Here is a 26,206-nt window from a genome sequence, read left to right as displayed (position 1 = left end):
GCAGGGCCATGAACAAATCCCCAGATAAAGGGGGGGGGGGGATAAATCTACCCAGTCACCCTCATCCTGATGGCCACCTTTGTTTGCAGCTGCATCAAGCTGCGTGTAGACCCTCGGTACGCAAACACCAAGTGTCACTATGTGCCGAAGTTCTAGCTGTCCCCAGTGTTGCAAAGAATGGGTCTGGCCACGTTGCCGCTAGTTCTCCATTCAGTTAGGCTGTGCTGTACCACCTTCGACCACAAGTCCATCAAGCAGTAGCCCACACGTAATGTCCTCGAGGCCCTGTGGGAACAAGGAGATGGCGGATCCTGTCGGATAATTTCCTGAACAGACTGTCAAACTCATTTGTCAGAATGCATCATCACCAGAACTTTCAAGGAAGCACCAAGATGTAGCTTGGCTGGTGGTGAGGATGGGCCACCCCGTCAGATCCTTCCTGCATGCCCAGAGACTCAGCACCACCGCACACTGCCCTCGAAGTGTTGCGATGGGGAAAAGACCGTCACCCAATTCCTTCTGGAATGAGCTTTTGCAAAACAGGTCTGGAAAGAGATGCAGTGGCTTTTGTCAAGGTTCATCTTAAGCAGCTCCGTAACAGGACTCAATGCTCTATGGGCTGTTCCCAGGGACGCACAATGAGATAAACATCAACTGCTGCTGGAGGACCATCAACTTGGTGAAAGATGCTCTTTGGTCTGCCTGAAACTTGCTGGTCTTCCAGTGCAAAGAGCTGCCGACGATTGAGTGTTGCAGACTGGCACATTCCAAAGTACAGGACTACGTGCTGAGGGATGCACTAAAGCATGGGGCAGCCACCACAAAGGCTCAATGGGGAAAGGCCACTGTGTAAGGTCCTCCCGCCATAGTATACCGAGCGGCTAGAAACTATGTAAAACCTTTTGGATTGTATGCACCATAAAATGTTTGACATGAAATGTAAAATAAAAGCAAAATACTGCAGATGCTGGAAATCGGAAATAAAAACAAGAAATGCTGGAAATACTCAGTAGGTCTGGTAGCATCTGTGGACAGAGAAGCAGAGTTAACGTTTTGGGTCAGTGACCCTTCTTCAGAACTGACATGAAATGTAAATGTACATTGCAAATATAACCTATAATGGCAAGTGGATTAAGGCACCTCATGTATTGTTTTGAAAGAAACTGATCTGTATTGCACTTTATGTAATGTTAAATTTGATTTATGTAATGCACTTTTACAAATTTATGAATAAATTATATTTTTGGAAAATAATTCTTACAATGCAGGTCACTGAAAAATTCACTTTCAAACTCCAAATTCCTCTCCTGTGGCCATCCACTCATTTTGATACAGCTGCTGCTACTGACCTGCTCAACAATTCCAGCACCACTACCTTCAGCACCTTCGTTCCTACCACATTACTAATCAGCTCCCACTACTGTTGCTTCCCTGAGGCAGCTCCCATCTTCACTCGACACAGGAAGATATAGACGGGATGGTCAAATGGGCAGAAAAGAGGCAGACGGAATTTAACGCTGAAAAGTGTGAGGTGATACACTTTGGAAGGAGTAATGTGACACGGAAGTATTCAATGAATGGCCTGACACTGGGAAGTTCAGAGGAACAAAGGGACCTTGACGTGTTTGTCCGTAGATCTCTGAAGGCAGAAGGGCAGGTTAACAGGGTGGTGAAAAAGGCATATGGGACACTTGCCTTTATCAATCGAGGCATAGATTACAAAAGCAGGGAGGTCATGTTGGAGTTGTACAGAACTTTGGTAAGGCCACAGCTGGAGTACTGTGTGCAATTCTGGTCGCCACATTATAGGAAGGATGTGATTGCATTGGAGGGGGTGCAGAGACGATTCACCAGGATGTTGCCTGGGATGGAACATTTAAGCTATGAAGAGAGGTTGGATAGGCTTGGGTTGTTTTTGCTGGAGTAGAGAAGACTGAGGGGTGACCTGATCGAGGTGTACAAGATTATGAGGGGCATGGACAGGGTGGATAGGGAGCAGCTGTTCCCCTTAGTTGAAGGGTCAGTTACGAGGGGTCACAAGTTTAAGGTGAGGGGTGGGAGGTTTAAGGGGGATTTGAGGAAGAACTTTTTTACCCAGAGGATGGTGACGGTCTGGAATGCCCTGCCTGGGAGAGTGGTAGAGGCGGGTTTCCTCACATCCTTTAAAAAGTACCTGGATGAGCACTTGGCACGTCATAACATTCAAGGCTATGGGCCAAGTGCTGGCAAATGGGATTAGGTAGACAGGTCAGGTATCTTTAATGCATCGGTGCAGACTCGATGGGCCAAAGGGCCTCTTCTGCACTGTATTATTCTGTGATGCTGTGACTCCATGGCATCATTCAACCATTTTTAAGCACTACTATGCTTTTATCTCCTTAGGAAAGTACTCCTATTATTTCAGGATTACTTTGGAGGTCAAGGATAACACATTGCTCCTACTATGGCCTCTTTCCCTGCCCCCTCTACTCTCACCTTCAATACCAAATGTGAAGAGTTAATGGGTGTATTTGTCTCAGATGTTGATAACATTCAGCAGCTGCCTCTAGAGTGGTGATCAAACCAAACATGGTACCCATTTATGTTCTGATTGCTGTATTACAAAGCCTTACAATAACATTGTAGAATTGTAAATAGTTCAGCTGTATTAAATCATTTGCAAAATTACCTGGAGCATGAAAGAGATGAGTCATTTGGAACATAATTTCAAATTAAACATACCTGTAAGATAAGGGGTCGTAGGTACAAAATAGTAAAAGGCAAGTTCAGAATCGATGTTAGAAAAAACTTGTTCATGGGGCGGCACAGTGGTTAGCACTACAGCCTCACAGCTCCAGCGACCCGGGTTCAATTCTGGGTACTGCCGTGTGGAGTTTGCAAGTTCTCCCTGTGTCTGCATGGGTTTCCTCCGGGTGCTCCTGTTTCCTCCCACAGCCAAAAGACTTGCAGGTTGATAGGTAAATTGGCCATTATAAATTGCCCCTAGTGTAGGTAGGTGATAGGGGAATATAGGGACAGGTGAGGATGTGGTAGGAATATGGGATTAGTGTAGGATTAGTATAAATGGGTGGTTAATGGTCGGCACAGACTCGGTGGGCTGAAGGGCCTGTTTCAGTGCTGTATCTCTAAATCTAAAAATCTAAATTCACAGAGTAATTAACACATGGTAGGAAAGAGGTAGTTGGGTGCTGTAATGGACGGGGAGCAATGCAGAGAAGAACCATGAGCTTCTACAGAAGGATCAGCTAGATGGGCTGAATGGTTTCCCTCATCTATACCTTTCTTCTACTGTAGATAAAAGACATTTCAGGTATGGGACTGACTGCTGCATTAGTTCAGCACACTGTCTTTTCACCTGAGACAAGGATGTAACTTATGGGCTTTAAACCTATTTTCTCTGTTGGCTGAAAGGTGCCTCTGCAAAATTAAGTTGAGCAGTCCCAATAAACAGTTTCACAGCATAAACACAAGTTATAATTTAGCACTATATCTCACTCAGAGGGGCTGTATGAATGATTGGCTTGGGAAATGGAAATATTCACATTGGTGCAATAGGGGACACTTCTGTAGCTGGAGTTAAGATGCATTGTTGCAATAGAATGAAGGGTGCTCTACTGTGCATTCTGCAGTCTGTCAGATTAAGGATAGGTGTTCAATTTCCCTACATTGACATTCCGAACTGACATGGGCAAAGCATACAGGCTATCTAGCTGAAAACAAATGAGCTCGAGTTGTGGGCAGAAACCACAATTGATATTTAATATGACAGAAAAATATAATTATTGCTGAAGGTTAATTAAAAATACATGCTTACACACGAGAGCAAAGAGACTCAAAGGTTTCTTTCAGGGCATTTACATAATTCCTCCTTTATGGCTTATTTTAAACAAGTAAAAATCTAACAACGGAAAAGATTTAATTCCATGGACAATTTTACCCTTGAGATATCAGCCAGCAGCCATAAGGCAAATGCAGAAGATTTCACTTTCACTAAGCGACCAACAAAATCTTCAATACCACAAAAGAGGCTTGAACGCATAATCCAGGCCGACATTTCCAGAGCAGGTAGGTGTCAGGTGAGACTTTAAATGGATGCTCTGTCTACCCTCTCAGGTGGGCAGAAATGGTGCCATGGAATCGTTTAGAAGAAAAGCAGTGGAGTTCTCAGTGCCCTGGCCAACATTTATTCCTCAACAGCACTGAACAGATTATTTGGTCATTATCACATTGCTGTTTGTGGGAGCTTGCTGTGTGCAGAATGACTGTTGTGTTTCTTACATTGTAACAGTGACGACACTTCAAAACTACTTCATTGGCTGTGAAGCGCTTTGGAATGCCTTGAGATCTTGAAAGTTCTATATAAATGCAAATCTTTCCTTCTTGAAAAGGAAGATATCTAGACACTGACCAAATCTGGAGTTTGAACCCATTGATAATCCAGTGGGGCTACTGCAGCCCTGAAGATGATGAAAATGTTTAGCATTTACTGGGTCCAGAATATTAATACCAAAAGAACTCTCTAGTGTGAACGTGTAAATGGAATAGAAGTTGATGAAGCTCCTTCGTTTGAATAAAACGCCAAGCTCTCGGTTTACAAATCAGCTGGCTCGGCTTATGACAAACCTCATAAAGAGGTTCATAAAATATAAAAGTACAAAATAAAGCTATAGTTGCTGAAAGTACTATAAAACAAAAATCCTAAATGATTTAATGCACCCATGTGGACATTTAAAAGTGTGGCTGTTTTAAAAATAATTTTTGCCGAGGTTTCAAAATGATACACGTTCGAATTTCAGAACCAGCAATAAACTTTGAGTCAGACGCTCGTGGCTACATAATATGCACATACTTATCCCTTGAAATCACACCCTATCTTAATGTATATGTGTTTTTGACGTCTACATCACACTTACCCTTCCTTTTTCAACTTATTTCCAATCAAATGGATACAAATAAACAAATGGACCAATGTATTTTTGTGCACACTTTGGTCATACTCAGTAGATGAAGCAGTTAGTTCATTCCGGGTAAGTATATTATATGAACTTCATTAGCATTTTACTATAATACTGTATTATAAGCCATTGGGGAAACAAGTACGACACAAACATTGGAATAAAAGAGAATTCTCTCCCTCTGCTGGATTTCATGGTTTAGGAATGTAAACAAAATAGTGAAAGCATGTGATTCTGATGCTATCATAGAAATTTACAATTAATATTGGCAATGAAAGCGTCCAAGATCATAAGTGTTAGCAGTTCCAACTAAGTCAGTCACAGGATCAAGCCTCACTCCAGAACTTGAGCACATAATCTAGGCTGATATGCAATTGCTATAATAAGAGTGTGCTGTACTGTCAGAGGCAAAGTCTTTCGGATGAGACATTAACTTGAGGCTCCATCTTCCTAGGTATTAAAGATCCCAAGTGCAGTATTCAAATATGAGCAGGAAGGTTCTTTTGATTGAGGTATAAAGATTGGCCAAGATACCATCACATTAAAAACTGATTAACTGGTCATTTATTACATTGCTATTTTTGGGATGTTGTGTGTAAATTGGCTGTTGTATTTACTTACATAGCAACACTGACTGTACTTCAACTGAACTAGACAGTTTATAACCTCGCCTTAAGCTGAGCTTCTGAAGCCAAATGCACTCCACCACCAAGACCACCTATTTCCACTGTTGCGACATTGTCTACCTCCAATTATTCTCAAACCATGTGCTGCTGAAACCCTCATCCATGCCTCTGTCATTACAACATTAATGTTTCCTACATTACAACAGTGACTGCACTTCAAAAGTGGTTAATTGGCTGCAAAAAGCCTCGAGATGTCCTGAGGTTGTGAAAGGTGCTATATAAACCAAGTTCTTCTCGCTTTTGCCACCTTCAGACTTGACTATTCCAATGCACTCTTGGCTGACCTCCTATTCTCCAATCTCTGCAAACTCAAACGCACTTAAAACTCCATACCCCACCCTGCACCAAATCCTGCTTGCTCATCACCTACGTCCTCATTGGCTTTCAGGCCCCTCAATGTCTCAACTTTAAAATGCTTATCCTTGTGCTTAAATCTATTCATAACCTCACCTGTAACCTCCTCCAAAGCTACAATCCACCCCCTCACCTCGTAGTTTCTGTTCTTCTGCGAATCCCTCCACACCAGCCATTTAGGCCTTACGCATTGCTATTTTCCCTCTAAAACCTCTCCACCTCCCTCTCCTCCTTTAAGACCCTCTTTAAAATCTGTATCTTTGTGCAAGTTTTTTGTCATTCCTTCTATTGCCTTCGTATCCATTTTGTTACTAAATTATGTCCGCAAGCACTTTGGGATGTTTCTCTGTATTAACGGTTCTATATAAATGCAAGTTGTTATTGCTGTTGTTGTTCAACACAGATCCATTAGTTAAGAACGCTGCAATGTCCAGGCAACCTGACAGCTGGTATTTAAATGCAAGTTCTTTCTTTCTTGTGAAACCCAAGTACTGTAAAACAAGTTCAGTATGAATACTAACGTTGTATAGTGTGAATATACTGAAAAATATTTGCTAAAAGTGAATTTTCAAGTACAGTGCTGGGTTACAGTGTGCCATACCATTAATAGTTCAGTTTTTAAACACAGGAGCTGCAATTTACCTTCACACTTCCTATACCCTTTGATTCAATTGTGCAACACCTGTAAGATTGGCTTTGCTCAAGTTCCTAACACCAGTAAACCAACAGAGGTTAGGGAAAGTTCAACAGCATTCTGCAATTCACTCCTTCCATTTTCCAAGCAACATTTTTTCTGTAACAGAAATATATATGGGATCTCTTCAGATCAGAAACTGCAGCAGAAAGATCAATTTTCAAAATTCATTTGTTAAATAAAATGTCATAACTTTTGTGTTAAATGTCTGTCATTTGGAGGCTATTTGAAATAAGAGAAAAAAATTCAGTCAGCAGACTTTAAACGTGTATGTCTTTCCCAGTAAAAGTATCCTACATACAGTCTTAGAGGCCTCTGTTGTGAGAATCGACTGGAGAAACCTGAAAGGAGGCACTTGAGAGGTGGCCTTACACATCACAAATGGTATGGAAAAAGTAAATTCAGAAAACTACTTTTAACTGAATTGGGAAAGTAGGATGCAGATTAAAACTTTTAAAAGTTTAGGGCTGATATCAGGGGTTTCACACAAAGATCAATTAGCACATGGAACAGACTCGCAAATAGCGTGCTGGAGGTGAAACCTCGGGAATCATTTAAGAAACAATTGGATGCTGCAAGGCTGGGGCATTCATGGTCAGTGTAGATGGACAGACTCTGATGGGTCAAAAGGGTTTCTCATCCATAATCATCTTGTGTGATGGCTACAGAACAATTGCAGTAACATATGATTGAGATACAAGAGAATATTTTCCACATGAATGAGAGAACAGCTGGAATACATCTTCACTTAAATCTGATTTGTTCTGAAGGCATTACTGAGTTATTGTTTAATGTCATTCCAGAATACTGCACACAATGAGGGTGGCATTTTCAGATGGGATGACATCTAATTTAAGACTGAGACTGGATCAATTGCACTGAAAATACATTTCAGTAAATGGGGTTTGCTTATTTTAAAATCAATTACATGAATTTCAGGGGTGGAGGGGGGGGGAAGACACTAAGATGTAATTAAGACATATTTTTCAAGCAGAGTAGAGCGAGTAAATTTGAAACTAATCTGCAAAACATTATTTCACTTAGAGAGTAGTCAATCTATGGAACAGGTTCCTCAGGGAGATGATGGAAACAAATAGTACTGATTCATTTAAAAGTAAATTAGATTTCTGAAATAATATTTTGAGATCGAGTGTACGAAGTAATGTGAGACATGGCATATGGTAAATGTAGCATGCTTGGGAAGAAATGGTGACCTTGAACTCAAGGCTCCCAAATCTTCCCACCACTGGAATTTTGCGTAATGTCTGGGTCTGTTGTAGGTTGATTGACAGACATTGATTGCCATAAGTTAACAACTCTTGTTGTATCAGGCGACTACCAGGTTGGTAGAAGCTAAATTGGTTGGACCTTGTTTTTTTTCCTTGCCCAGCAATTTCTCTGTGCCTACGTTTTTACTGAATCTAATATGATCTCTACCTAACTCATGAGTACTGGATAAAGGTTCCACTCTTCAGCAGTGATGCTCTATCCTCCATGAGGTTAGCTCGGTGGTAGCACGATATCCACTGATTGAGCAGGTTGAGGATTCAAGCCCCACTGCAGGTCTTGAACATATAATCTAGGCTGACATTTCAGTGAAGTACTGAGGGCTTGCTGCATTGTTGGAGATACTGTCTTTTGGATCAGATGTTAAACTGAGACCCTGCCCACCTATTCAGGTAGATGTGAAACACCCCACAGCACTATTCAAAGTGAAGCAACAGAGTTCTCCTGGCCCACATTTATCCCTCAAACACCACAAGTGGAAAATAAACTAACTGGTCATTGTTCTCTCTGCTGCTTGTGGGACCTTGTTGTGCACATACTGACTGCCGTATTTATCTACATATCAAAAGAGACTGCACTTCAAAAATAATTAATTGTGTGTGAATTGCTTTAGGATAGCCTAAGGCCATGAAAAGTAGTATAAACATGCAAGATTGTCTGCTTTCTTTTTTTAATTCTCCGTTCCAATGAGTAACCCTAAAATAAGAGGTAAAAAGATCACTTAAACATCATGTAAGGATACTCCTCACTGCTGCGAATGTCCACCACAAGCAGTTTTGGCTTCCCCGATTTTGTCTTTTTGGTGGGCATCTTGGAGTTTGTGGGTCCTGACAGCTCACACAGATCAATTAGATCCTCGGCAGAAATCCGTGGTGATACTTCGGTCTTCAGTTCATTTAATCTAATAGATTCACGAGACTAAGGAAAAAAAGACAACTTCTATTTAGAAACCAGGTGGGTATACATGCATTAATAACCACACAGAAGAGAACATATGAGCTTTACAAAACTATGGCAATCAATTCCATCATGGTTCTAATCTTTTTCAGTTACTCTCACCAGCCTTCAACAGAACACACACCACGACATCATTTGTCTATGGAGAGCGTAGACCAGGTGAGTGTTGGCTTCAAGTGAAAAGTGGAATTGAAGGCAGAGAGTAATTACACTGAGACACAATGACTAAATTTGGTCCGCATTTTCAAGCCATGCATTATGTCCCTACATTTCTTTTTACAATGTCAACATGGAATTTATAATGAACTTGCATTTGATTGGTATGTTGATTTGTTGCTATTTTAGGAATAAACAGTTTGATCCAATCAGGTGATACAAAATCTGTACACGGAACAGTCATAGCTGGAGTTTGATGGACAAAGGACACACTGGGTCATACATCAGTCTCCTGTGATGTTACACTTGGGGAGTCAAGACCAAAACGTACTATGCAGCTGAAAGAGAATTAGAGGTCAATGGATAATTGGACCAGGGCTTGCACATGTAATTCTATTCCCATTTAAAAAAAAGCATGCATTCCATTTATTTTAATACATATTTCATTAAAAAATTCCTACATCCACATTTCTAACAAAAAAATTGTTTAGGAAAACTTGTCAGCTATAATTATACACTTCCAACAGCAGTGATGCTGAAACAACTTCACCCACTGGACTCATCAATTACAACTTTGACAAAGGCAACTTCTGTTATAAATGTTGACATAGGAATTTATAATGGAAAAAGTTGACTGGAAGTGCGATAAGTGAACAGTCTGCATTATTATTCTGCACATCCCTTCAGTACCCGACTGGCCTCTGGCTCATGCTCCTTCTTGTATCGCTTCCCTTTAACCTATCTTATTTGATTCTGCATGCCCTGGACTCACTACCTCCTTTCTCATCTGCTGTTGGATTCAGTTGTCCCCATTTAAAATGATAATCATTCAGCCCAAAAAGAAAACATTAGCTATTCCTCTTCAGAAGGTAATAGTTTTGACAAAAATATACATACACAAAGCATTGAACCAAAAGGACATTCTTGTATGTCTCGGCCACAATGGTAGTGTTAACTCAGCTGCATTTTTTCTGCACTCTAATCTTGATTACCAAGCGCAAGTGTGGGATGATTGTATGTTTATTCATTCACAGAGAGCTGTCACGCATAAACATATAGTGAACTCCCCAAGATTTCCTGGCTGTTCATAGAACTCAATATAAATTCTTCAAAGAAAGGTTAAAGGTATTAATGCCAAGAAAATGTCACTGATTTTTTGTTTAATCCTTCATTGACATTTCATGCTGCTTTTGCTGTGAAAGGAGAGTACTTACTCAACAGCAGCAAAGTACTTTGTTGGGATTTGTATTTCCTTGCTATCAAGCTAAACTCACTATTATTCATCAGCTTCTTGGACATAACAAAGTTGTTTGCCTGAGTCACCTCATTGTGTCGTTTGCTTGAGAGAGCACTTGTTTTCCTCCCCTTTCTTCCCCTATACATCCAATTATTTCTCCTCTCCAAACTCCCTTGAGCTACCTGCTCAAGATGGGGTCAATAGCAATGGGAACTGGTTCCTAAATCCCAATAACTAATTTTGATAGGAAACAATGATTCCAGTTAGCAAACAAATCTTCTCCTCTGGTTTCTCTCTTTCATTTAAGTTATAGTGGCCCTCTACTGATTAGGAGTTCAGAGCGTGGAGAAGTCACAGTGTAATCCTGAGTCTTACCACTGTGACACACATCGCCAGGACATATGTTGCTGTGACATTGGGATATTATCGGTATTGGGTTTCCGTACCGTACTCACAAACAAAGTAAAACGTTGGAAACAATAGAATCAGTTCTGTAACTTAAAGACACAGGAATAATATCTAACCTTGCTGAAATTTATAATTGTTGACCATCTGCCGAACCTTGAACTCAAGCTGCAGCATATATAAAGGACACCTGTCCATTTGGCACTGGGACACTGGAAGAGTGACCTCCACATGTCCTCCTCTTTTTACATTTACCAGTGAGCTGCCAGTCCCTAATTGACCCATTTGGTCATCAACAGAAAGAGGATAGCCAGGTCTCAGAAGCTGCTGGATATGCTCAGTCACTTCTGTCAAAAAGAAATTGGATATATACTTGAAAAGGAAATATTGAAGAGCTGTTGGGGAAAGAGCAGGGGAGTGAGACTAAGTGGACAGTTCTTCACAAAGCTGGCACAGGCACAAAGACCCAAATGGCCTCCTTCTATGCTATATGATTCTACGATTATTTTATGATGATGTGAAGAGTATTGTGTGCCTGCCCGTCGATAGCACATTTAACTTAAAACTGATTTAACAGCTACTTAGGAACAAGAATTAAGCTACACACACTACCAAATGTGCAGCACATAACTGCATGACATACTTGCACTGCAGAATGTGCATGCTCTAAAGATGGCAGTAACACTGGGTTCAGCGCTCTGCTAAGTGTTTTTAAACACTGGGAAATTCTGCATCTATTATCCATTTTTGCTCAAGATGTTTTTCACTGGAAAAATTAGAACCAAAAGTGAGTACTTTATCTTAATAAAAACTTTTTAACGTTTTCTTGTGTGAATTGGATGAAAACAAAAAAAAACAACAACTGTTGATTATTAACACCTAATCACAGGATTTTCTGATGGATTCCATCAGTATGTTTCTGACATAATGGCCCAGATTTTGCTGAGAAAGTAATGGCGTCTGAATGACACTCTCCATTATTAATGTACAAATTGGCCCTGGGAACTGTGAATTGCCACAAGTCGTTGGCTGATTTGCTCTGCTCCGCCATTAGTTTTGTGAAAACGGCATCTCATTCTTAATCTCCCTATCATTTTCATGAAGTTTCTGCTTTTGTACATTAATTGCCCATTAGATTTGCCATAGAAAGTTAAATCTCGTAACTAACAGCATAAGTACCCATTTCATGCCGTGATAAGTGTAATGACTGCCATACAACCACCCTTGCCCAGAAAGTGAACAATTATAAGTGTGGAGTTGCATTCCTTCAAGTTGTGAATGGTTTTCAGACATTTTAAAATTTTTTTCTAATTTTCCTTTCTCTTTTTCTCTCAATTCAATTCTTCTTTTCCTCTCTTTATTTCTCTCTTTGTACATGATTTGGCATTGAATTCACCCACTCTAAATCACTCTCCTTCTGTCCTTCCTCAGTTTATTTCTCAATCCTGAAATCACTTTGGTTAAGGAGGTACACTATTTACCCCATGGTTCACCAAGGTCTCAGATATCCTGTTGCCCTTGGTGTGCCATTGTCAGCTCGCACTTCCAGCTACTTAGCAGGAAAAATATTTTGAAACCTAAACATGCATGAAAAGGGCTCGCCATGTGAGGCCCTGCTGCAGCAAAAGCCGAGTCAATGTTTAAAAACAGATATCACCCTTGGCTCAGTGGGTAACACTCTTGCCTTTGAGTCAGAAAGTTGTGGGTTCAAGTCCCACTCCAGAAACTTAAGCACATTATCTGTGCTGACACTTCAGTGCATTACAGAGGTGCTGTCTTTCGTTAAAACCTCTTAGATGGGCATAAAAGATCTTGTGGCACCATTTGAAGAGGAGGAGGGGAGTTCTCCCCAGTGACTTGGCTAATATTTATCCCTCAGCAACATTATTAAATAATAAAAACAGAAAATGCTGGAAACACTCAGCAGGTCTAGCAGCATCTGTGGAAAGAGAAACAGAGTTAATATTTCTATGACAGACCTGAAACTTTAACTCTGTTGAGTGTTTCCAGCATTTTCTTTTTTTAAGTTCAGATTTCCAGCATCCGCAGTATGTTGCTTTTTCAATAAATAACATATTATCTGGTCGCTGTCTCATTACTAGTTGTGGGACCTTGCTGTGTGCAAAATGACTGCCACGTTTCCAACATTACAACAGTGACTACATCTCAAGAAATACTTCACTGGCTATTAAAGCAGTTTGGGGCATCCAGATTCCATAAAAGGTGCGATATAAATGCTAGTTTGCTGTTTCTTGACATTACATACTTGCACTGATGTTGCTGATTACTGATGCGCAGCTAAAAATAATCACAAGTAAACTTAGGCGACACTCCTGTCCAATAATATATGAAGTCTCATCTTTCTAATGCCAAATTGATGGAAATGTTAATGTTTAGAAACAAAAAAAAGAGCAATGAGGAAACTGTTTTGCAAAGAATGCCAGTTGCTTTCTCAGGCTCTGCCATAATAGAGTACATGACAAGTTACAGATTACATGGCATCATAGAAACATACATGGATTGACAATTCCAGCTATCATCTAGCATTTCTACGCAGGAAAATGCTTGTAGCTGAGGCAAACTAATCCAGAACCAGATGGACATTCATCTACCTGAGAAATATTATGTGGATAGGGACAGAATTAAAAATAGTCTTAAGATTAGGCATTGGAATTAAACACACTGAATTAAAAAGAGAAGGATCTATAGAATGGCTTCAGATTTCACATTAATTTTTCCTAGTAGGATCCAGCCCATCATATCATTCATGCAGTGAAGGGGAGAGGATCACTGTGCTTAGGCCTCTAATTACACAATTGCATTCTATAAGAAGTGCAACATTGATGTGTTGATTAGATTACCAGTTAATGGATGTCTTACTGACACTGAAAAGCCACATGCATACTGGGTTTCTGAAAGCTCCTCAATTGTTGAACTTACGTGGGCTGTGGTTAAAAACAATAGCTACCAGAAATAAAGAAAAGCTACTTCTGTCCATTTCTAAAAGATACTATCTTTAATACAAAGGCTCCTTTATTTTAATGAGAAAATATTTATCGTTCAGATCTGTTAATTGAGAATTGCTGAAAATAGAGAAATGTTGCTGGAGCTTTTCATCTTGCACTTATCAGAACAATCCACAACATCACACTGGCATTGAAATGCGTGACGATGGCTATGCTAATCTGATCATTTCTCGCTGTATATCATGCAAACTTATGAATGGGCCAAAGGCCGTTATTTTCGGCCCTGAAAAGTGCCCAGTCTACCTCAAATTACCCCGAAAGGTTAATGTATCCCAAATATTTGAGCAAAAGGTGAAGCTAGCTGTTTCACATTGATACTATGCAGTAGCAATACCTGTGGTGTTCACCACTAACAGGATGCTGCCGTCAAGCCAAAAAGACGTCCTGCCCATCGTACAAATGAGTAATGCGATATATGAATTTCAATGCCAATGTGATGCTAGGTATATAGGCCGTACGTCCCAAAGACTGGCAAATCGTATCAAACAACATGCCCCTTCCGCTGTTTGCAACAGGCAAGGTACAGGCTGTACCCAACCAGCCCGTACTTGCAAAACTCAAAAGACAGTGTCCAACATTAGATGTAATTCCGCGTTTAGACAACATTTGCGAAATAATCCTCAGTGTGCTAAGAATTACGCTGACAATCAATTTAAGATTGTCAGTAGGGCTCACAGTGTGGCGCATTCGCGTGTACTGGAAGCTACATATTTTCATACAAAGGGCCCTGTTCTTTGCAGACAGAAAGAACGTGTACAAACATTGCGCTGTTTCAGCTAAACAAAATAAGTGACAGCCATTGTTGATTCATTCTTCAGGGCAACGCCTCTACCAATCAGAGTCCACTTGCCAACCAATCAGCACTCTCTTCGCATACAGTATAAAGTTGTTGTTTTCCCTTACATTGGTATTCTTGCGGATTGTCCTGATGAGTGCAAGACGAAAAGCTTCGACAACATGTTTCTATTTGCAGCAATTCTCAGGTTTTGTACTACCAAACGACTATTTATACATTTGTTACTGTTGCCATGGAGGATGAAAACTGTAATTTGCTGCAAACATTGAAAATAAGCTTATGTTGGAGAATCCAAATTAAGTTCCAAATTAATCACACCAAAAAAAAAATCTTATTTTGTAATACTTTGTAAAAATGAGGTGTGGAATAGAAACGTATAACGAAGAATGGAAATGTGAAGAAGAAGTGACTATGCCAGGCAATTTAAAAAAAAAATCATCAGGATATAAAAAACTTGCAGCACCTGTTGCATCGCAGGCTGGAGTGTTTATTTTGTCAAATCCTGCTTTGTGCAGGGACTGAAATTCCTGAAGACTTCCCAAAACCACAAGTTCACCTATTTAACAAGATAATCGTGAAAAGTATCTGTCACATGCTGGTGTATTAACGAGACATCGGGCACTTATGTGTTCCAGTGAGGACATTGCAGCTCCTTTTGTCCTAATTTGAAACACATGTTAAGTGCTAAATGATAGATAGCCCGGCTAATTTATCCAGGAACATTCATCAGCATAACACAGCAGTTAAAGGATGCAGTTTCCTACACAGCTCCAAAGTTAACACCATTATTATCTCCCAAAACTTTGCTTCCCAACAAACTGTCGAGGTTTTTAATCTTTTGTGTGTACCAACAGGAACAAATGATTCAAATAAACTCTCTAACTGTACTGAAAATAGAAAACAAAAAGACCCCACATTTGCCTAAAACATGAATTTCAATGCAACCAGCCAACAATCTGTGTAGATTACTTGCATGCCTGCACACTAAAATAGATCAAAGCAACAATATGAGACACAGAGCATCACTCAGAGCTGTAATCAGTGAGCTGATGAAAATATAACATACTCTAAGACGTGTATTCTGATTCAACATGGACCAGATACTGAGACTTAATCCTTTCTTTTAAAACTGCATGCAACCTGATAACTTGATCAGTATTATTTTCCGAGGGCATATTATCACAGTACACATTAAATACTTTTACCAAAATGCAGTGACCATTTTAACTACAAACAAGATACTATGGGTGGAATTTAATTCAGAAAAGCCTAATTTCAAAGATTAAGAGTGATGTGTCATTTTGTTTGCTGTCAAACTGCCTAAAATTCTAAGTTCCCATGAAGTTACATTTTACAATTACAGGAGGTCCAACAGTGTAGTTGCTTTCAGCCTAGTTAGGCTGCAAACCTTGCTTTGATTCAGGTGTATCTCGACTGATATTGTGCAGTGTAATTCTGGGCACAGCTGTCTCAAATGTACTCTGGCAAGGGGCAAAACCACATCACCTAGTAATGTCAGACTTCCTTCCCGGAAGGTCAGACTATCATTGCTTGGAAGGGGAGAGCATCGCTAGAAGGCAGAACCAACCCCTCTGGAAAACAAGATCACACTCCCCCCTCCCTCTCCCATCAGAAGGCAAGAGCAGACCCACCACCCTTCCTCACCCGACCTCGCCCACCCCCCCACCCGACCTCGCCCATCCTTCGAGACCAACACCCCCCCCCACCCGGAAGACAAGACCAGCAACCTGCCACCCCAACCCCTCCAATGCAGAAGATGAGACTACCTCTGCCTCCCAGAAGAGAAGACCACCCTAACTGGTCGGCAAGAGCACATATACCCCCTCCCTCAGTCAATGGGTCACCTGAGGACTTTTAAAACATTCCTTTAAATTGTTTCCATCTTTACTTAAATGGGCATGCCTCTTGGGAAAGATGAAGAAAACTGAAAAGACCAAAGGATCCCAAATTATTTTCAGAACTCAACGCAGACTAAACCCTGCAGGGACTCTGCACTGGAGAGAAACAATAAATGAAAACATCCTGACCAAAACATCTCTCACTTTTTTGTTTCATTAAAGTTGCTCCTGATTCTTGGTGCATTTTTTTTTCCATGAATACCAGCTGGGCACTAAATCTATTTCTGTTCATAGGCAGCATATGTACAGTTAGTGTCAGTGAGTGATCAGACAACTGTTTCTTTATTTGGTACAGTGGGGTGCTAGCTGAGGTGTAGATATTCATTCATAATCCACTTCGAGAAATACATGAGTCTTTAACTCTCTCAGGAACAAAAAAGTGCCCACCCCAGTTTATTTGGCAACATGCTTTACTTTCTAATGGAAGCAATAAGACAGCAAAATCAACATTACAAAGTAGAACAGTCGTTAATTATAAAAAATACAGCCAGCTTGGGTGCAGTAGTGGATTGGAACCCCCAAAAGTAGCATCATGTGCCTCCTCCCACTCAGTCCACATGACATACTAGATGGGGGAAATGCAGTGAATGTGGTTTTACATGGTCTTTTGTAAAGTCTTAGGCAAGTACCACATGGGAGATTAGAGAAGGTTAAAAAAAAAAGTGTGGAATTTGGGGGAGGATAGCAAACTAATTTGTAAGTGTTACAATGGAGAAAACAGAGAGTAGGAGTTACGGGCAGTTTTTCAGAATGGTTGGGTCAGCAATGGTGTCCTATAGGGTTCAGTTCTGGGGCCTTTCTGAAGGAACAGACAAACAGGAGCAGCCATTTAGCCATTTGAACGTGTTCCCTCATTCAATGCAACTGAATTACATCCATCTGCCTTTGCCCCATATCCCTTAATACTTTTGGCTAATAAAAAAATTATCAATCTCAGATTTAAAATTTACAACTGATCTAATATCAACTGCTGTTTGCAGAAGAGATTTCCAAATTTCTACCATCCTTTGTGTGTAGAAGAGTTTCCTAATTTCAATCCTGAAAGGTCTGGCTCCAATTTTAGATTATGTCCCCAGTCTTAGACTCTCCCAACTAGCAGAAATAGTTTCTCTATCTACCCTATTTGTTCCCCTTAATATTTTGAAAACTTTGATCAAAACACCGGTTAACCTTCTAAATTCCATGGAATACAACCCTAGTTTGTGTAACCTCTTCTTGTAATTTTAACCCTTGGTGTCCAGGTATCATTCTGGTAAATCTACGCTGCACTCCCTCCAAGGTCAATGTATCCTTTCTAAGGTGTGGTGCCCAGGACTAGTCACAGTACTCCAGCTGTGGTCTAACCAGGACTTTATATAACTGTAGCATAACTGTGTTCACTGTGCACATAAATGATTTGGAAGCTGCCAAGGGATACAGGTAATTAAAAATAACGGCAGTAACTATACTCAGAATGGAAGCAGACTCACTGAATTAGGACAGATGAGGAATTTGGGGGTATAGGTTCACAGGAAATCAAAGGCAACACCTCAGGTTGATTTTTAAAAATAAATTCTGTCAAGGGATCTGGGTATTTGTTGCCCATTCCTAACTGCCCACGACAACTGAGTGGCTTGCTAGGCCATTTCAGATGGCAGTTAAGGGTCAACCACATTGCTGTGGGTCTGGAGTCACATCCAGACTGGGTAAAGGCAGGAGATTTACATCCCTGAAAGGACATTCAGGAACCATATGAATTTTTACGACAATCGATAGTTTCATGGCACCATTACTGAGATGGTTTTCAGATTCTATTAATTACTGAAATTTATTAATTAATTGAATTTAAATTCCACCAGCTGCTGTGATGGGATTTGAACCCGTGCCTGGGCCTCTGGATTACTAGTCCAGTAACATTAACTCTACATCACTGTCTCCCCTTGATAAGGCCATTAACAAAAAAGCTAATGGAATTCTACATTTCATCACAAGGGGTACAGAATATAAATACCCAAGTGGTAATGAGAAGCATACATAGAACTTCAATCGCATCACAGTTAGAGAATTATATGCAGTATTTAGCTTCATTGCAGGTGGGGGAGAAGATGTCGGGGAGGTTTCGAGTTGTGCTTAGTCATTCAGAGTCCAGGAGCTTGCTTACGCTTACATTATCATCTTTCCGTCTGAGACAAAGAACCTCAGAAGGTTCTCTGGTCAATCAACTCACGTGTTCAAACATAAAGAGCTGTGTTTATTTTTAAAAAGTGGGACACAAAGAAACAGGTCAAGATTTTATTTCATTTTAATCAAAAGAACGAAACTTGACAGGCTTGTGGCCAGATTAGCGGGCTGAAGTTTTCTCTTGGGGATAACATGTCAAGAGTATTGTGATTACCACCACACTTGGTGGAAGATCTTTATCAACCTTCAGGACAGGAAAGCAGCAGCTCAATTTAACACCATATCCAGAGGGAAGCATATCTATCCTAACACGTCCAAGGTAGCATGGAAAGGTTAGCAATACAAGTCAACTCATGACCCTGGAGAAGAAAAACCCAGCAAGGAGAGGCTTAAGGATAAAACCTTAAGTAACAAGCAATTTTTAAAATCCAGAATCATATACAACTCAGTGGTCACTCTGCTCCTTCAGTTCAAGAGTGCTGTACATAATTGGAGTATGTTCATATTGAAAATGATCTAAAATGTCCTTCATACCTAGGCTTTGCAGACGATACCTTTAACAAGAGCTATCTATAAAAGTAAGTCCGCCCGATCACAAAACCCTTCTGCAACATATAGGAGGCAGATACTTTACAGTGTAATACTTAGCCTGCACCAATGTTTCCCTATAAAAGAGCTATGCATTTGGCGCACACTGCAAAAAAATTTTAGCGCGTAAGGGTAAATGTCTTCAGGTACAATAAAAGTCCAAATAACATGCATCAGCTGTGGCTCAGTGGGTAGCACTCTCGCCTGAGTCACAAGGTTCTGTGTTCAAGTCCAGCTCCAGGGCTTGAGCACAAAAATCAAGGTTGACACTTCAGTGCACGACTGAGGGAGTGTAACATTGTCAGAGGTACCATCTCACAGATGAAAAGTTAAACCGAGGCCCCATCTGCCCGATCGGGCGGATGTAAAAGATCGATCCCATGTCACTATTTCGAAGAGGTGTAGGGGAGTTCTCCCTAATGTCCTGGCCAATATTTATCCCTCAATCAACATCACAAAAGACACATTATCTGGCCATTATCACATTGTTGTTTGTGGTGTGCATACTGGCTGCTGCATTTCATGTGTTACAACAGTGACTATACTTCAAAAAGTACTTCATTGGCTGTAAAGTGCTTTAAGACATCTGGTGGCCATGAAAGGTGTTATATATAAATGCAAGTATTTTTCTTATTATATAATTATTAGAGCAATTATAAAATCACAGAGAGTAAAAAGTCAAGTCCCCAAATCACTTGTTGGCCTGTTCAGCAGTTCAGTAGGAGATACTTTTACATTGTAAAGTAATGCCGACTTGCTAAGAACAGAAGTGCTTCTCCCGTGGTCCAAGAACACCCACCAGAACAGTAGCATAGTGGTTATGTTAATGAAGTAGTAAACCAAAGGCTTGGATTAATGATCCCGAGCCACGAGTTCAAATCCCACCGGGGAATTTAAATTCAGTTAATCAGTAATGGTAATCATGTAACTACCAGATTGTTGTAATAACCTATCCGATTCACTAACTTCCTTGAGGGAAGAAATTCTGCCATTCTTAACTGGCCTAGCCTATATGTGACTCCAGACCCACAGAATGTGGTTGACTCTTAACTGCCCTCTGAAATGGCCTTGCAAACCGCTCAGTTGTTGAGAAGGTGACTCACCACCACCTTTTCAAGGGAAATAATGGATAGGTGATAAATGTTGGCCTTGCCAGTGATGCCCACATCGTGTGAATGAATAAAACACCCTCAAGTGCTTCTTCCCAAGAAGGGATCATAATACAATTTAAAACTGTAGTGTCTTTGGATTTGAATGAAGAAAAGCAATGGATTATTGGGTTGAAACAAGGTTTATTTTCCTTTCCAAATGCAATCTTGATGCTCTGTTTTGAAATCAATCATGCAACTCTAATGTCCGAAAGGTTGAGTATCTGTAGACAACAAATTTGCTGATTCTTCCATCCTGTTCCAATTAATAAGGTAAAGAAATATTGGTCAAGGAAGTACACTGAACTGTACCTGCCTCAAGAGATGGGAAGATAGAAAACACTACTTGATAACAGAACAGTTTACAGCCATGTACTGAAATCAAATCTTGAATCAGATAGAAAGATGATTAAACTTTACATTGAATTTATATTCTTGAGATGGAGAAAATAGCACAGGAGTGATTGATTGGATAGCTTTTTCAAAGAGCCTGCACAGACATGATGAAACAAATTCCCTCCTTCGTTGCTGTATGATTCTAAGAAAGCTGTTGTCCCTACCAATGTAAGGGAAAACAACAACTTTATACTGTATGAGAAGAGAGTGCTGATTGATTGGCAAGTGAACTCTGATTGGTGGAGGCGTTGCCATGGATCTGCTATGGAAAACGTGCACAGACCTGACTCAAATATACCACTACCATATTATAATGGGTGAATTAAGGTTGCGGTTGAGGGGAGAGAAACTGCTAACCCTTTTAAGATCCAAGGGTAAAAAAAAAATCCCAACAGACCACTGCGCCAAAAGTTTTAATTGTGCAATCAGGGTTAAGCAATACGTTGCCTGTACAGTGGGGAATTTTTAAGATGAGTGGAGTTTCTGAAAACTCAGCTCAAACCCACTGGAGAAAGATTGTGACAATTTTTTTTATTGCAACTGTCAAGGAAGCTTTGATTGTTACTGCGATGACTTTGATGCACTAAATGTGTCATTTTGCACTCATTCAGAAGGCAAACCAAACTTCCCCACCTGGTCTCCACGTTAGTCAATATTGCTAACGGTTCTCTTTTTCAGGTGTTGTCCCTCTGTCCTTTAAATCTGCCGTCATTACCCTCTCCTCAAAAACCAACCCTTGACCCCATTGTCCCACCTCCAACCTTCCTTTTCTCTTCAATCTCCTTGAACGTGTTGTTACCTCACAAATCCGTTCCCTTCTTTCCCAGAACTCCATGTGTGAATCCCTCCAATTAGGTTTCCGCCCTGCCACAATACCGAAACAGCTCTGATCAAAGTCACAAATGACATCCTATGTGACTGTGACAAAGGTAAGCTTTTCCTCTTGGTCCTCCTTGACCTGTCTGCAGCCTTTGACACGATTGACCACATCATCCTCCTTGAATGCCTCTCCACTGTCATCCAGCTGGGTGGGGACTGCTCTCACCTGGTTCCATTTTTATCTAACCGTGGCCAGAGTATCACTTGTAATCATTTCTCTTCCTGCTCCCGCACCATTACCTCTGGTGTCTTCCGAGAATCTATCCTTGGCCCCCTCCTATTTCTCGACTATATGCTGTCCCTCGGCATCATCCAAAAGTACAGTGTTAGTTTTCACATGTACACTAATGAAACTCTACCTCACCATCACCTCTCTCTACTTCTCCACTGTTGCTTAATTATCAGATTGCTTATCTGACATCCAGTACTGGATGAGCAGAAAATACCTCCAATTAAATATTGGGAAGACTGAAGCCATCGTCTTTGGTCCATGTTCCAAACTCCATTCCCTAGCTACCGACTCCATTCCTCTCCCTGGCAATAGTCAGAGATTAAATCAATCTGTTCACAATCCTGGTGCCACATTTGATCCCAAGGTGAGCTTCCAACCTCATATTTGTGCCATCCCTAAGGTCGCCTATTTCTACCTCTATAATGTCGTCCGACTTTGCCTGTCTCATCTCATGCCTTGCTGAGATCCTCATTCATGCCTTTATTACCTCCAGACTTGACTATTGTCTCCCACATTCTACCCGCCATAAACTTGAGGTCATCCAAAACTCTGCTGCCTATATCTTAACTCACACCAAATCCCTTTCACCTATCACCCTTGTGCTGGCTGACCTACATTAGCTCCCGGTCAAGCAATGTCTTGATTAAAAAAATTTTCATCCATGTTTTCAAATCCCTCCATGGCCTCGTCCCTCCCGATCTTTCTAGTCTCCTCTAACCCACCAAGATATCTGTGCTCCTCTAATTCTGGCCTCTTGAGCATCCCCGATTTGAATCACTCTACTACTGATGGCCGCACCTTCAGGTGCCTAGGCCCTAAGCTCTTGGCTACCCTCCTACATCTCTCCACCTTGCTTTCTTCCTTTAAGACACCCCTTTAAACCTACCTCTTTGACCAGGCCTTTGGTCATTTGATCCAATATCTCCTTTTGTGGCTCAGTGTACTATTTTGTTTTATAATGCTCCTGTGAAATGTCTCGTCATCAAAGTTGCTATATAAATATAAATTGTTGCCGTAAAAGGTTTTGCAAGATATTCTACTTTGGCAACACTGTCCCTTCAATCATATCAAACATCCTTCTGTTACATCCCCCATTACAGTTCAAAAGTACAGTTTTGGCGATTAAGTATTTTGGGATGTCCTGAGGTCATGAAAAACACTAGGGCTTCCAGTCCCTCGAGTAGAGAAGATTAAAGGGTGATCTAATAGAGGTGTTTAAGATAATTAAATCAATTGATAAGGTAGATAGAGAGAAACTATTTCCTTTGATCGGAGAGTCCTGATCAAGCGGCCATAACTTTAAAATTAGAGCTAGGCTGTTCAGTGGTGATGTCAGGAAGCACTTCTTCAATAAAGGGTAGTGAAAACTTAGAACTCTCTTCACCAAAAAGCGGTGAGGCTGGGGGTCAATTGAAAAGTTAAAAACTAAGATGGATCCATTTTTGTTAGGCAAGGGGAATAAGGTTTGGGGAACCAAGGCAGGTAGATGGAGTTAAGATAAAGGTCAGCCATAATTGAATGGTGGAACAGGCTTGAGGGGCTGAATGTTCCTATTTTCTTGTACAAATGCAAGTTCTTTTTCTTTTCTATGGTTCCATACAGGGCTGTAAGGAAATAGTGGGGCAGTAGAATTAACTTTGCATTGCTCTGACATAGAGCTAGCACATGATGTGCCAAACAGCTTGCTTCTGCACTACAAACCTCTATGGTTTTAGGAACATAGGAGCAGGAGTAGGCCATTCAGCCTGTCGAGCTTGCTCCACCATTCAATTAGATCATGGCTGATCATCTACCTCAACGCCACTTTCCCGCGCTATCCCCCCATCCCTTCATGCCATTAGTATCCAGATATCTACTGATTTCTGTCATGAACGTGCTCAATGATTGAGTTTCCACAGCCCCCTGGGGTAGAGAATTCGAAAGATTCACCACCCTCTGAGTGAAGAAATTCCTCCTCATCTCAGTCTTAAACGGCCTACCCCATATTCTGACACTGTGTCCCCTGGTTCTAGATCCCCCCCACCCCCAAGCAGGGGAAGCATCCTATCTACATCCATCCTGTCACACCCTGTAAGAATTTTGTAAGTTTCAATGAGATTAAAACTCTAGAGAATACAGGCCCAGTTTCTGCAATCTCTCCTCATCAGACAATACCTCCATCCCAGGATTAGTCTGGTGAACCTCCATTGCACTCCTTCTATGGCAAGTATATTCTTCCTTAGATGAGGAGACCAAAAACTATTCACAGTACTCCAGATGTGGTTTCACCAAGATTCTATACAATTGCAGCAAGACATCTTTACTTCTATACTCAAATGCCCTTGCAATGAAGGCCAACATACCATTTGCCTTCCCCCAATTGCTTACTGCATCTGCAGACTAGCTTTAGTGACTCCTGAACAAGGACACCCAGGTCCCTTTGGATATCAACACTTCCCAACCTCTCACCACTTAAGAAATACTCACTTCACACTTATTCACATTCTGTTCCATTTGTCATGTTCTTGCTCATTCACTTAGCCTGTCCAAGTCCCCTTGAAGCCTCCTTGCATCCTCCTCACAACTTACATTCCCACTTAGCTTTGTGTAATTAGTAAATTTGGAAACATTACATTTGGTCCCCACATCCAAATCATTTATATAGATTGTGAACAGCTGTGGCCCAAGCACTGATCCTTGCGATACACCACTAGTAACATCCTGCCATCCTGAGAATAACCCGTTTATTCCTACTCTCTGTTTTCTGCCTGTTAACCAATTCTCGATCCATACCAGTATATTACTCACAATCCCATGTGCTCTGATTTTGTTTACTAACCTCCTGTGTGGGACCTTATCAAAAGCCTTCTGAAAATTCAAATACACCACATCCACTGGTTCTCCTTTATCTATGCTACAAGTAACATCCTCAGAAAAACTCCCAACAGGTTTGGCAAATATGATTTCCCTTTCATAAATCCATGTTGACCCTGCCCAATCATTTCATTATTTTCTAAGCATCTCGTTATCACATACTTTATAATAGATTCTAACATTTTCCCTACGACCTGATGTCAAACTAACAAGGTCTGTAGTACCATGTTTTCTCTCTCCCTCCTTTCTTAAGTCGTCAGGTTACATTTGCTACTTTCCAGTCTGCAGGAACCTTTCCAGAATCTATAGAATTTTGAAAGATAACCACTAATGCATCCACTCTCTCTATAGCCACCTCCTTTAACACTCTGGGATGTTGCTCATTTGGTCCAGGGGATTTATCAACCTTCAATCCAGTTAATTTTTCAAGTTCTACCTCTTTATTAATACTAATTTCCTTCAGATCCTCATTTTCACAAGCCCCTTGGTTCCCTCGTATTTCTGGGAGATTTTCTGTATCTTCCTCGGTGAAGACAGACAAACAGTAATTGTTTAGTTTCTCCGCCATTTCTATTTTGATGCATGACAATATTGAATATCTAAAAATTCATAAGGTAGACACGGTTTGTTACTCAGCAAAGATTGCTGACTACATATCAAATTACGAACATACAAACCAGGAGCAGGAATTGGCTATTCAGCCCCTCGAGCCTGCTCCGCCATTCTATATCATGGCTGATCTGTTTGTGGACACAACTCCACGTTTCTGCCTACCCGATACCCTCTGACTCCTTTGTTTGTCAAGAATCTGTCTACCTCTGTCTTAAAAACATTCAATGACCCTGCCTCCACTGCTCTCCGGGGAAGAGTGTTCCACAGACTCACGATCCTCAGAGAAAAAATTTCTCTTCATCTCTGTCTTAAATGGGAGACCCCTTATTTTTAAACTGTGCCCGATAGTTTTAGTCTCTGCCACAAGGAGAAACATCCTTTCAACATGCACCTTGTCAAGTCCCCTCAGGATCTTACATATTTCAATAAGATTACCTCTCATCCTTCTAAATTCCAATGAATACAGACCCAACCTGTCCAACCTTTCCTCGTAAGATAACCCTCTCATCCCAGGAATCAGTCCAGTGAACCTTCTCTGAACTGCTTCCAATGCAATTCTATCCTTTCTTAAGTAAGGAGCCAGAACTGTACAAAATACTCCAGATGTGGTCTCACCAATACCCTATACAACTGTAGCAAAACATCTCTACTTTTATATTCCATTCCTGTTGCAATAAACAACAACACTGCATTTGCCTTCTTAATCACTTGCCAAACCAAATTACCAATGACTCCAGGGAAATGTTTCCCCAGCTGAGCCAATGAATGTAGCACACCAAAATACAGAAACGTTAGCGTTAAAACAGCTATCAGAATGTTGATTCTACAATGAATGGATTTTGCTCATTGTAGTAGAGCACGAGGAA

General features: G+C 40.8%; 1 protein-coding gene across 6 annotated transcripts in view; it reads right to left on the bottom strand.

The window, feature by feature from the left end:
* Window positions 1-26,206, bottom strand: part of tbck (TBC1 domain containing kinase) — a 196,372-nt gene that overhangs the window by 52,953 nt on the left and 117,213 nt on the right. For all 6 annotated transcript variants that reach the window (XM_068045581.1, XM_068045572.1, XM_068045590.1 and 3 more), the window contains one exon: window positions 8,719-8,894. In XM_068045581.1, coding sequence (XP_067901682.1) covers window positions 8,719-8,894 — 176 coding nt within the window. The remainder of the gene's footprint in view (window positions 1-8,718; window positions 8,895-26,206) is intronic.

The sequence above is a fragment of the Heterodontus francisci genome, chromosome 1 (genome assembly GCF_036365525.1).
Source record: "Heterodontus francisci isolate sHetFra1 chromosome 1, sHetFra1.hap1, whole genome shotgun sequence".
Lineage (NCBI taxonomy): Eukaryota > Metazoa > Chordata > Chondrichthyes > Heterodontiformes > Heterodontidae > Heterodontus > Heterodontus francisci.
The sequence above is the reverse complement of the archived record's forward strand: the minus strand, read 5'-3'. Positions and strand labels throughout refer to the sequence as shown.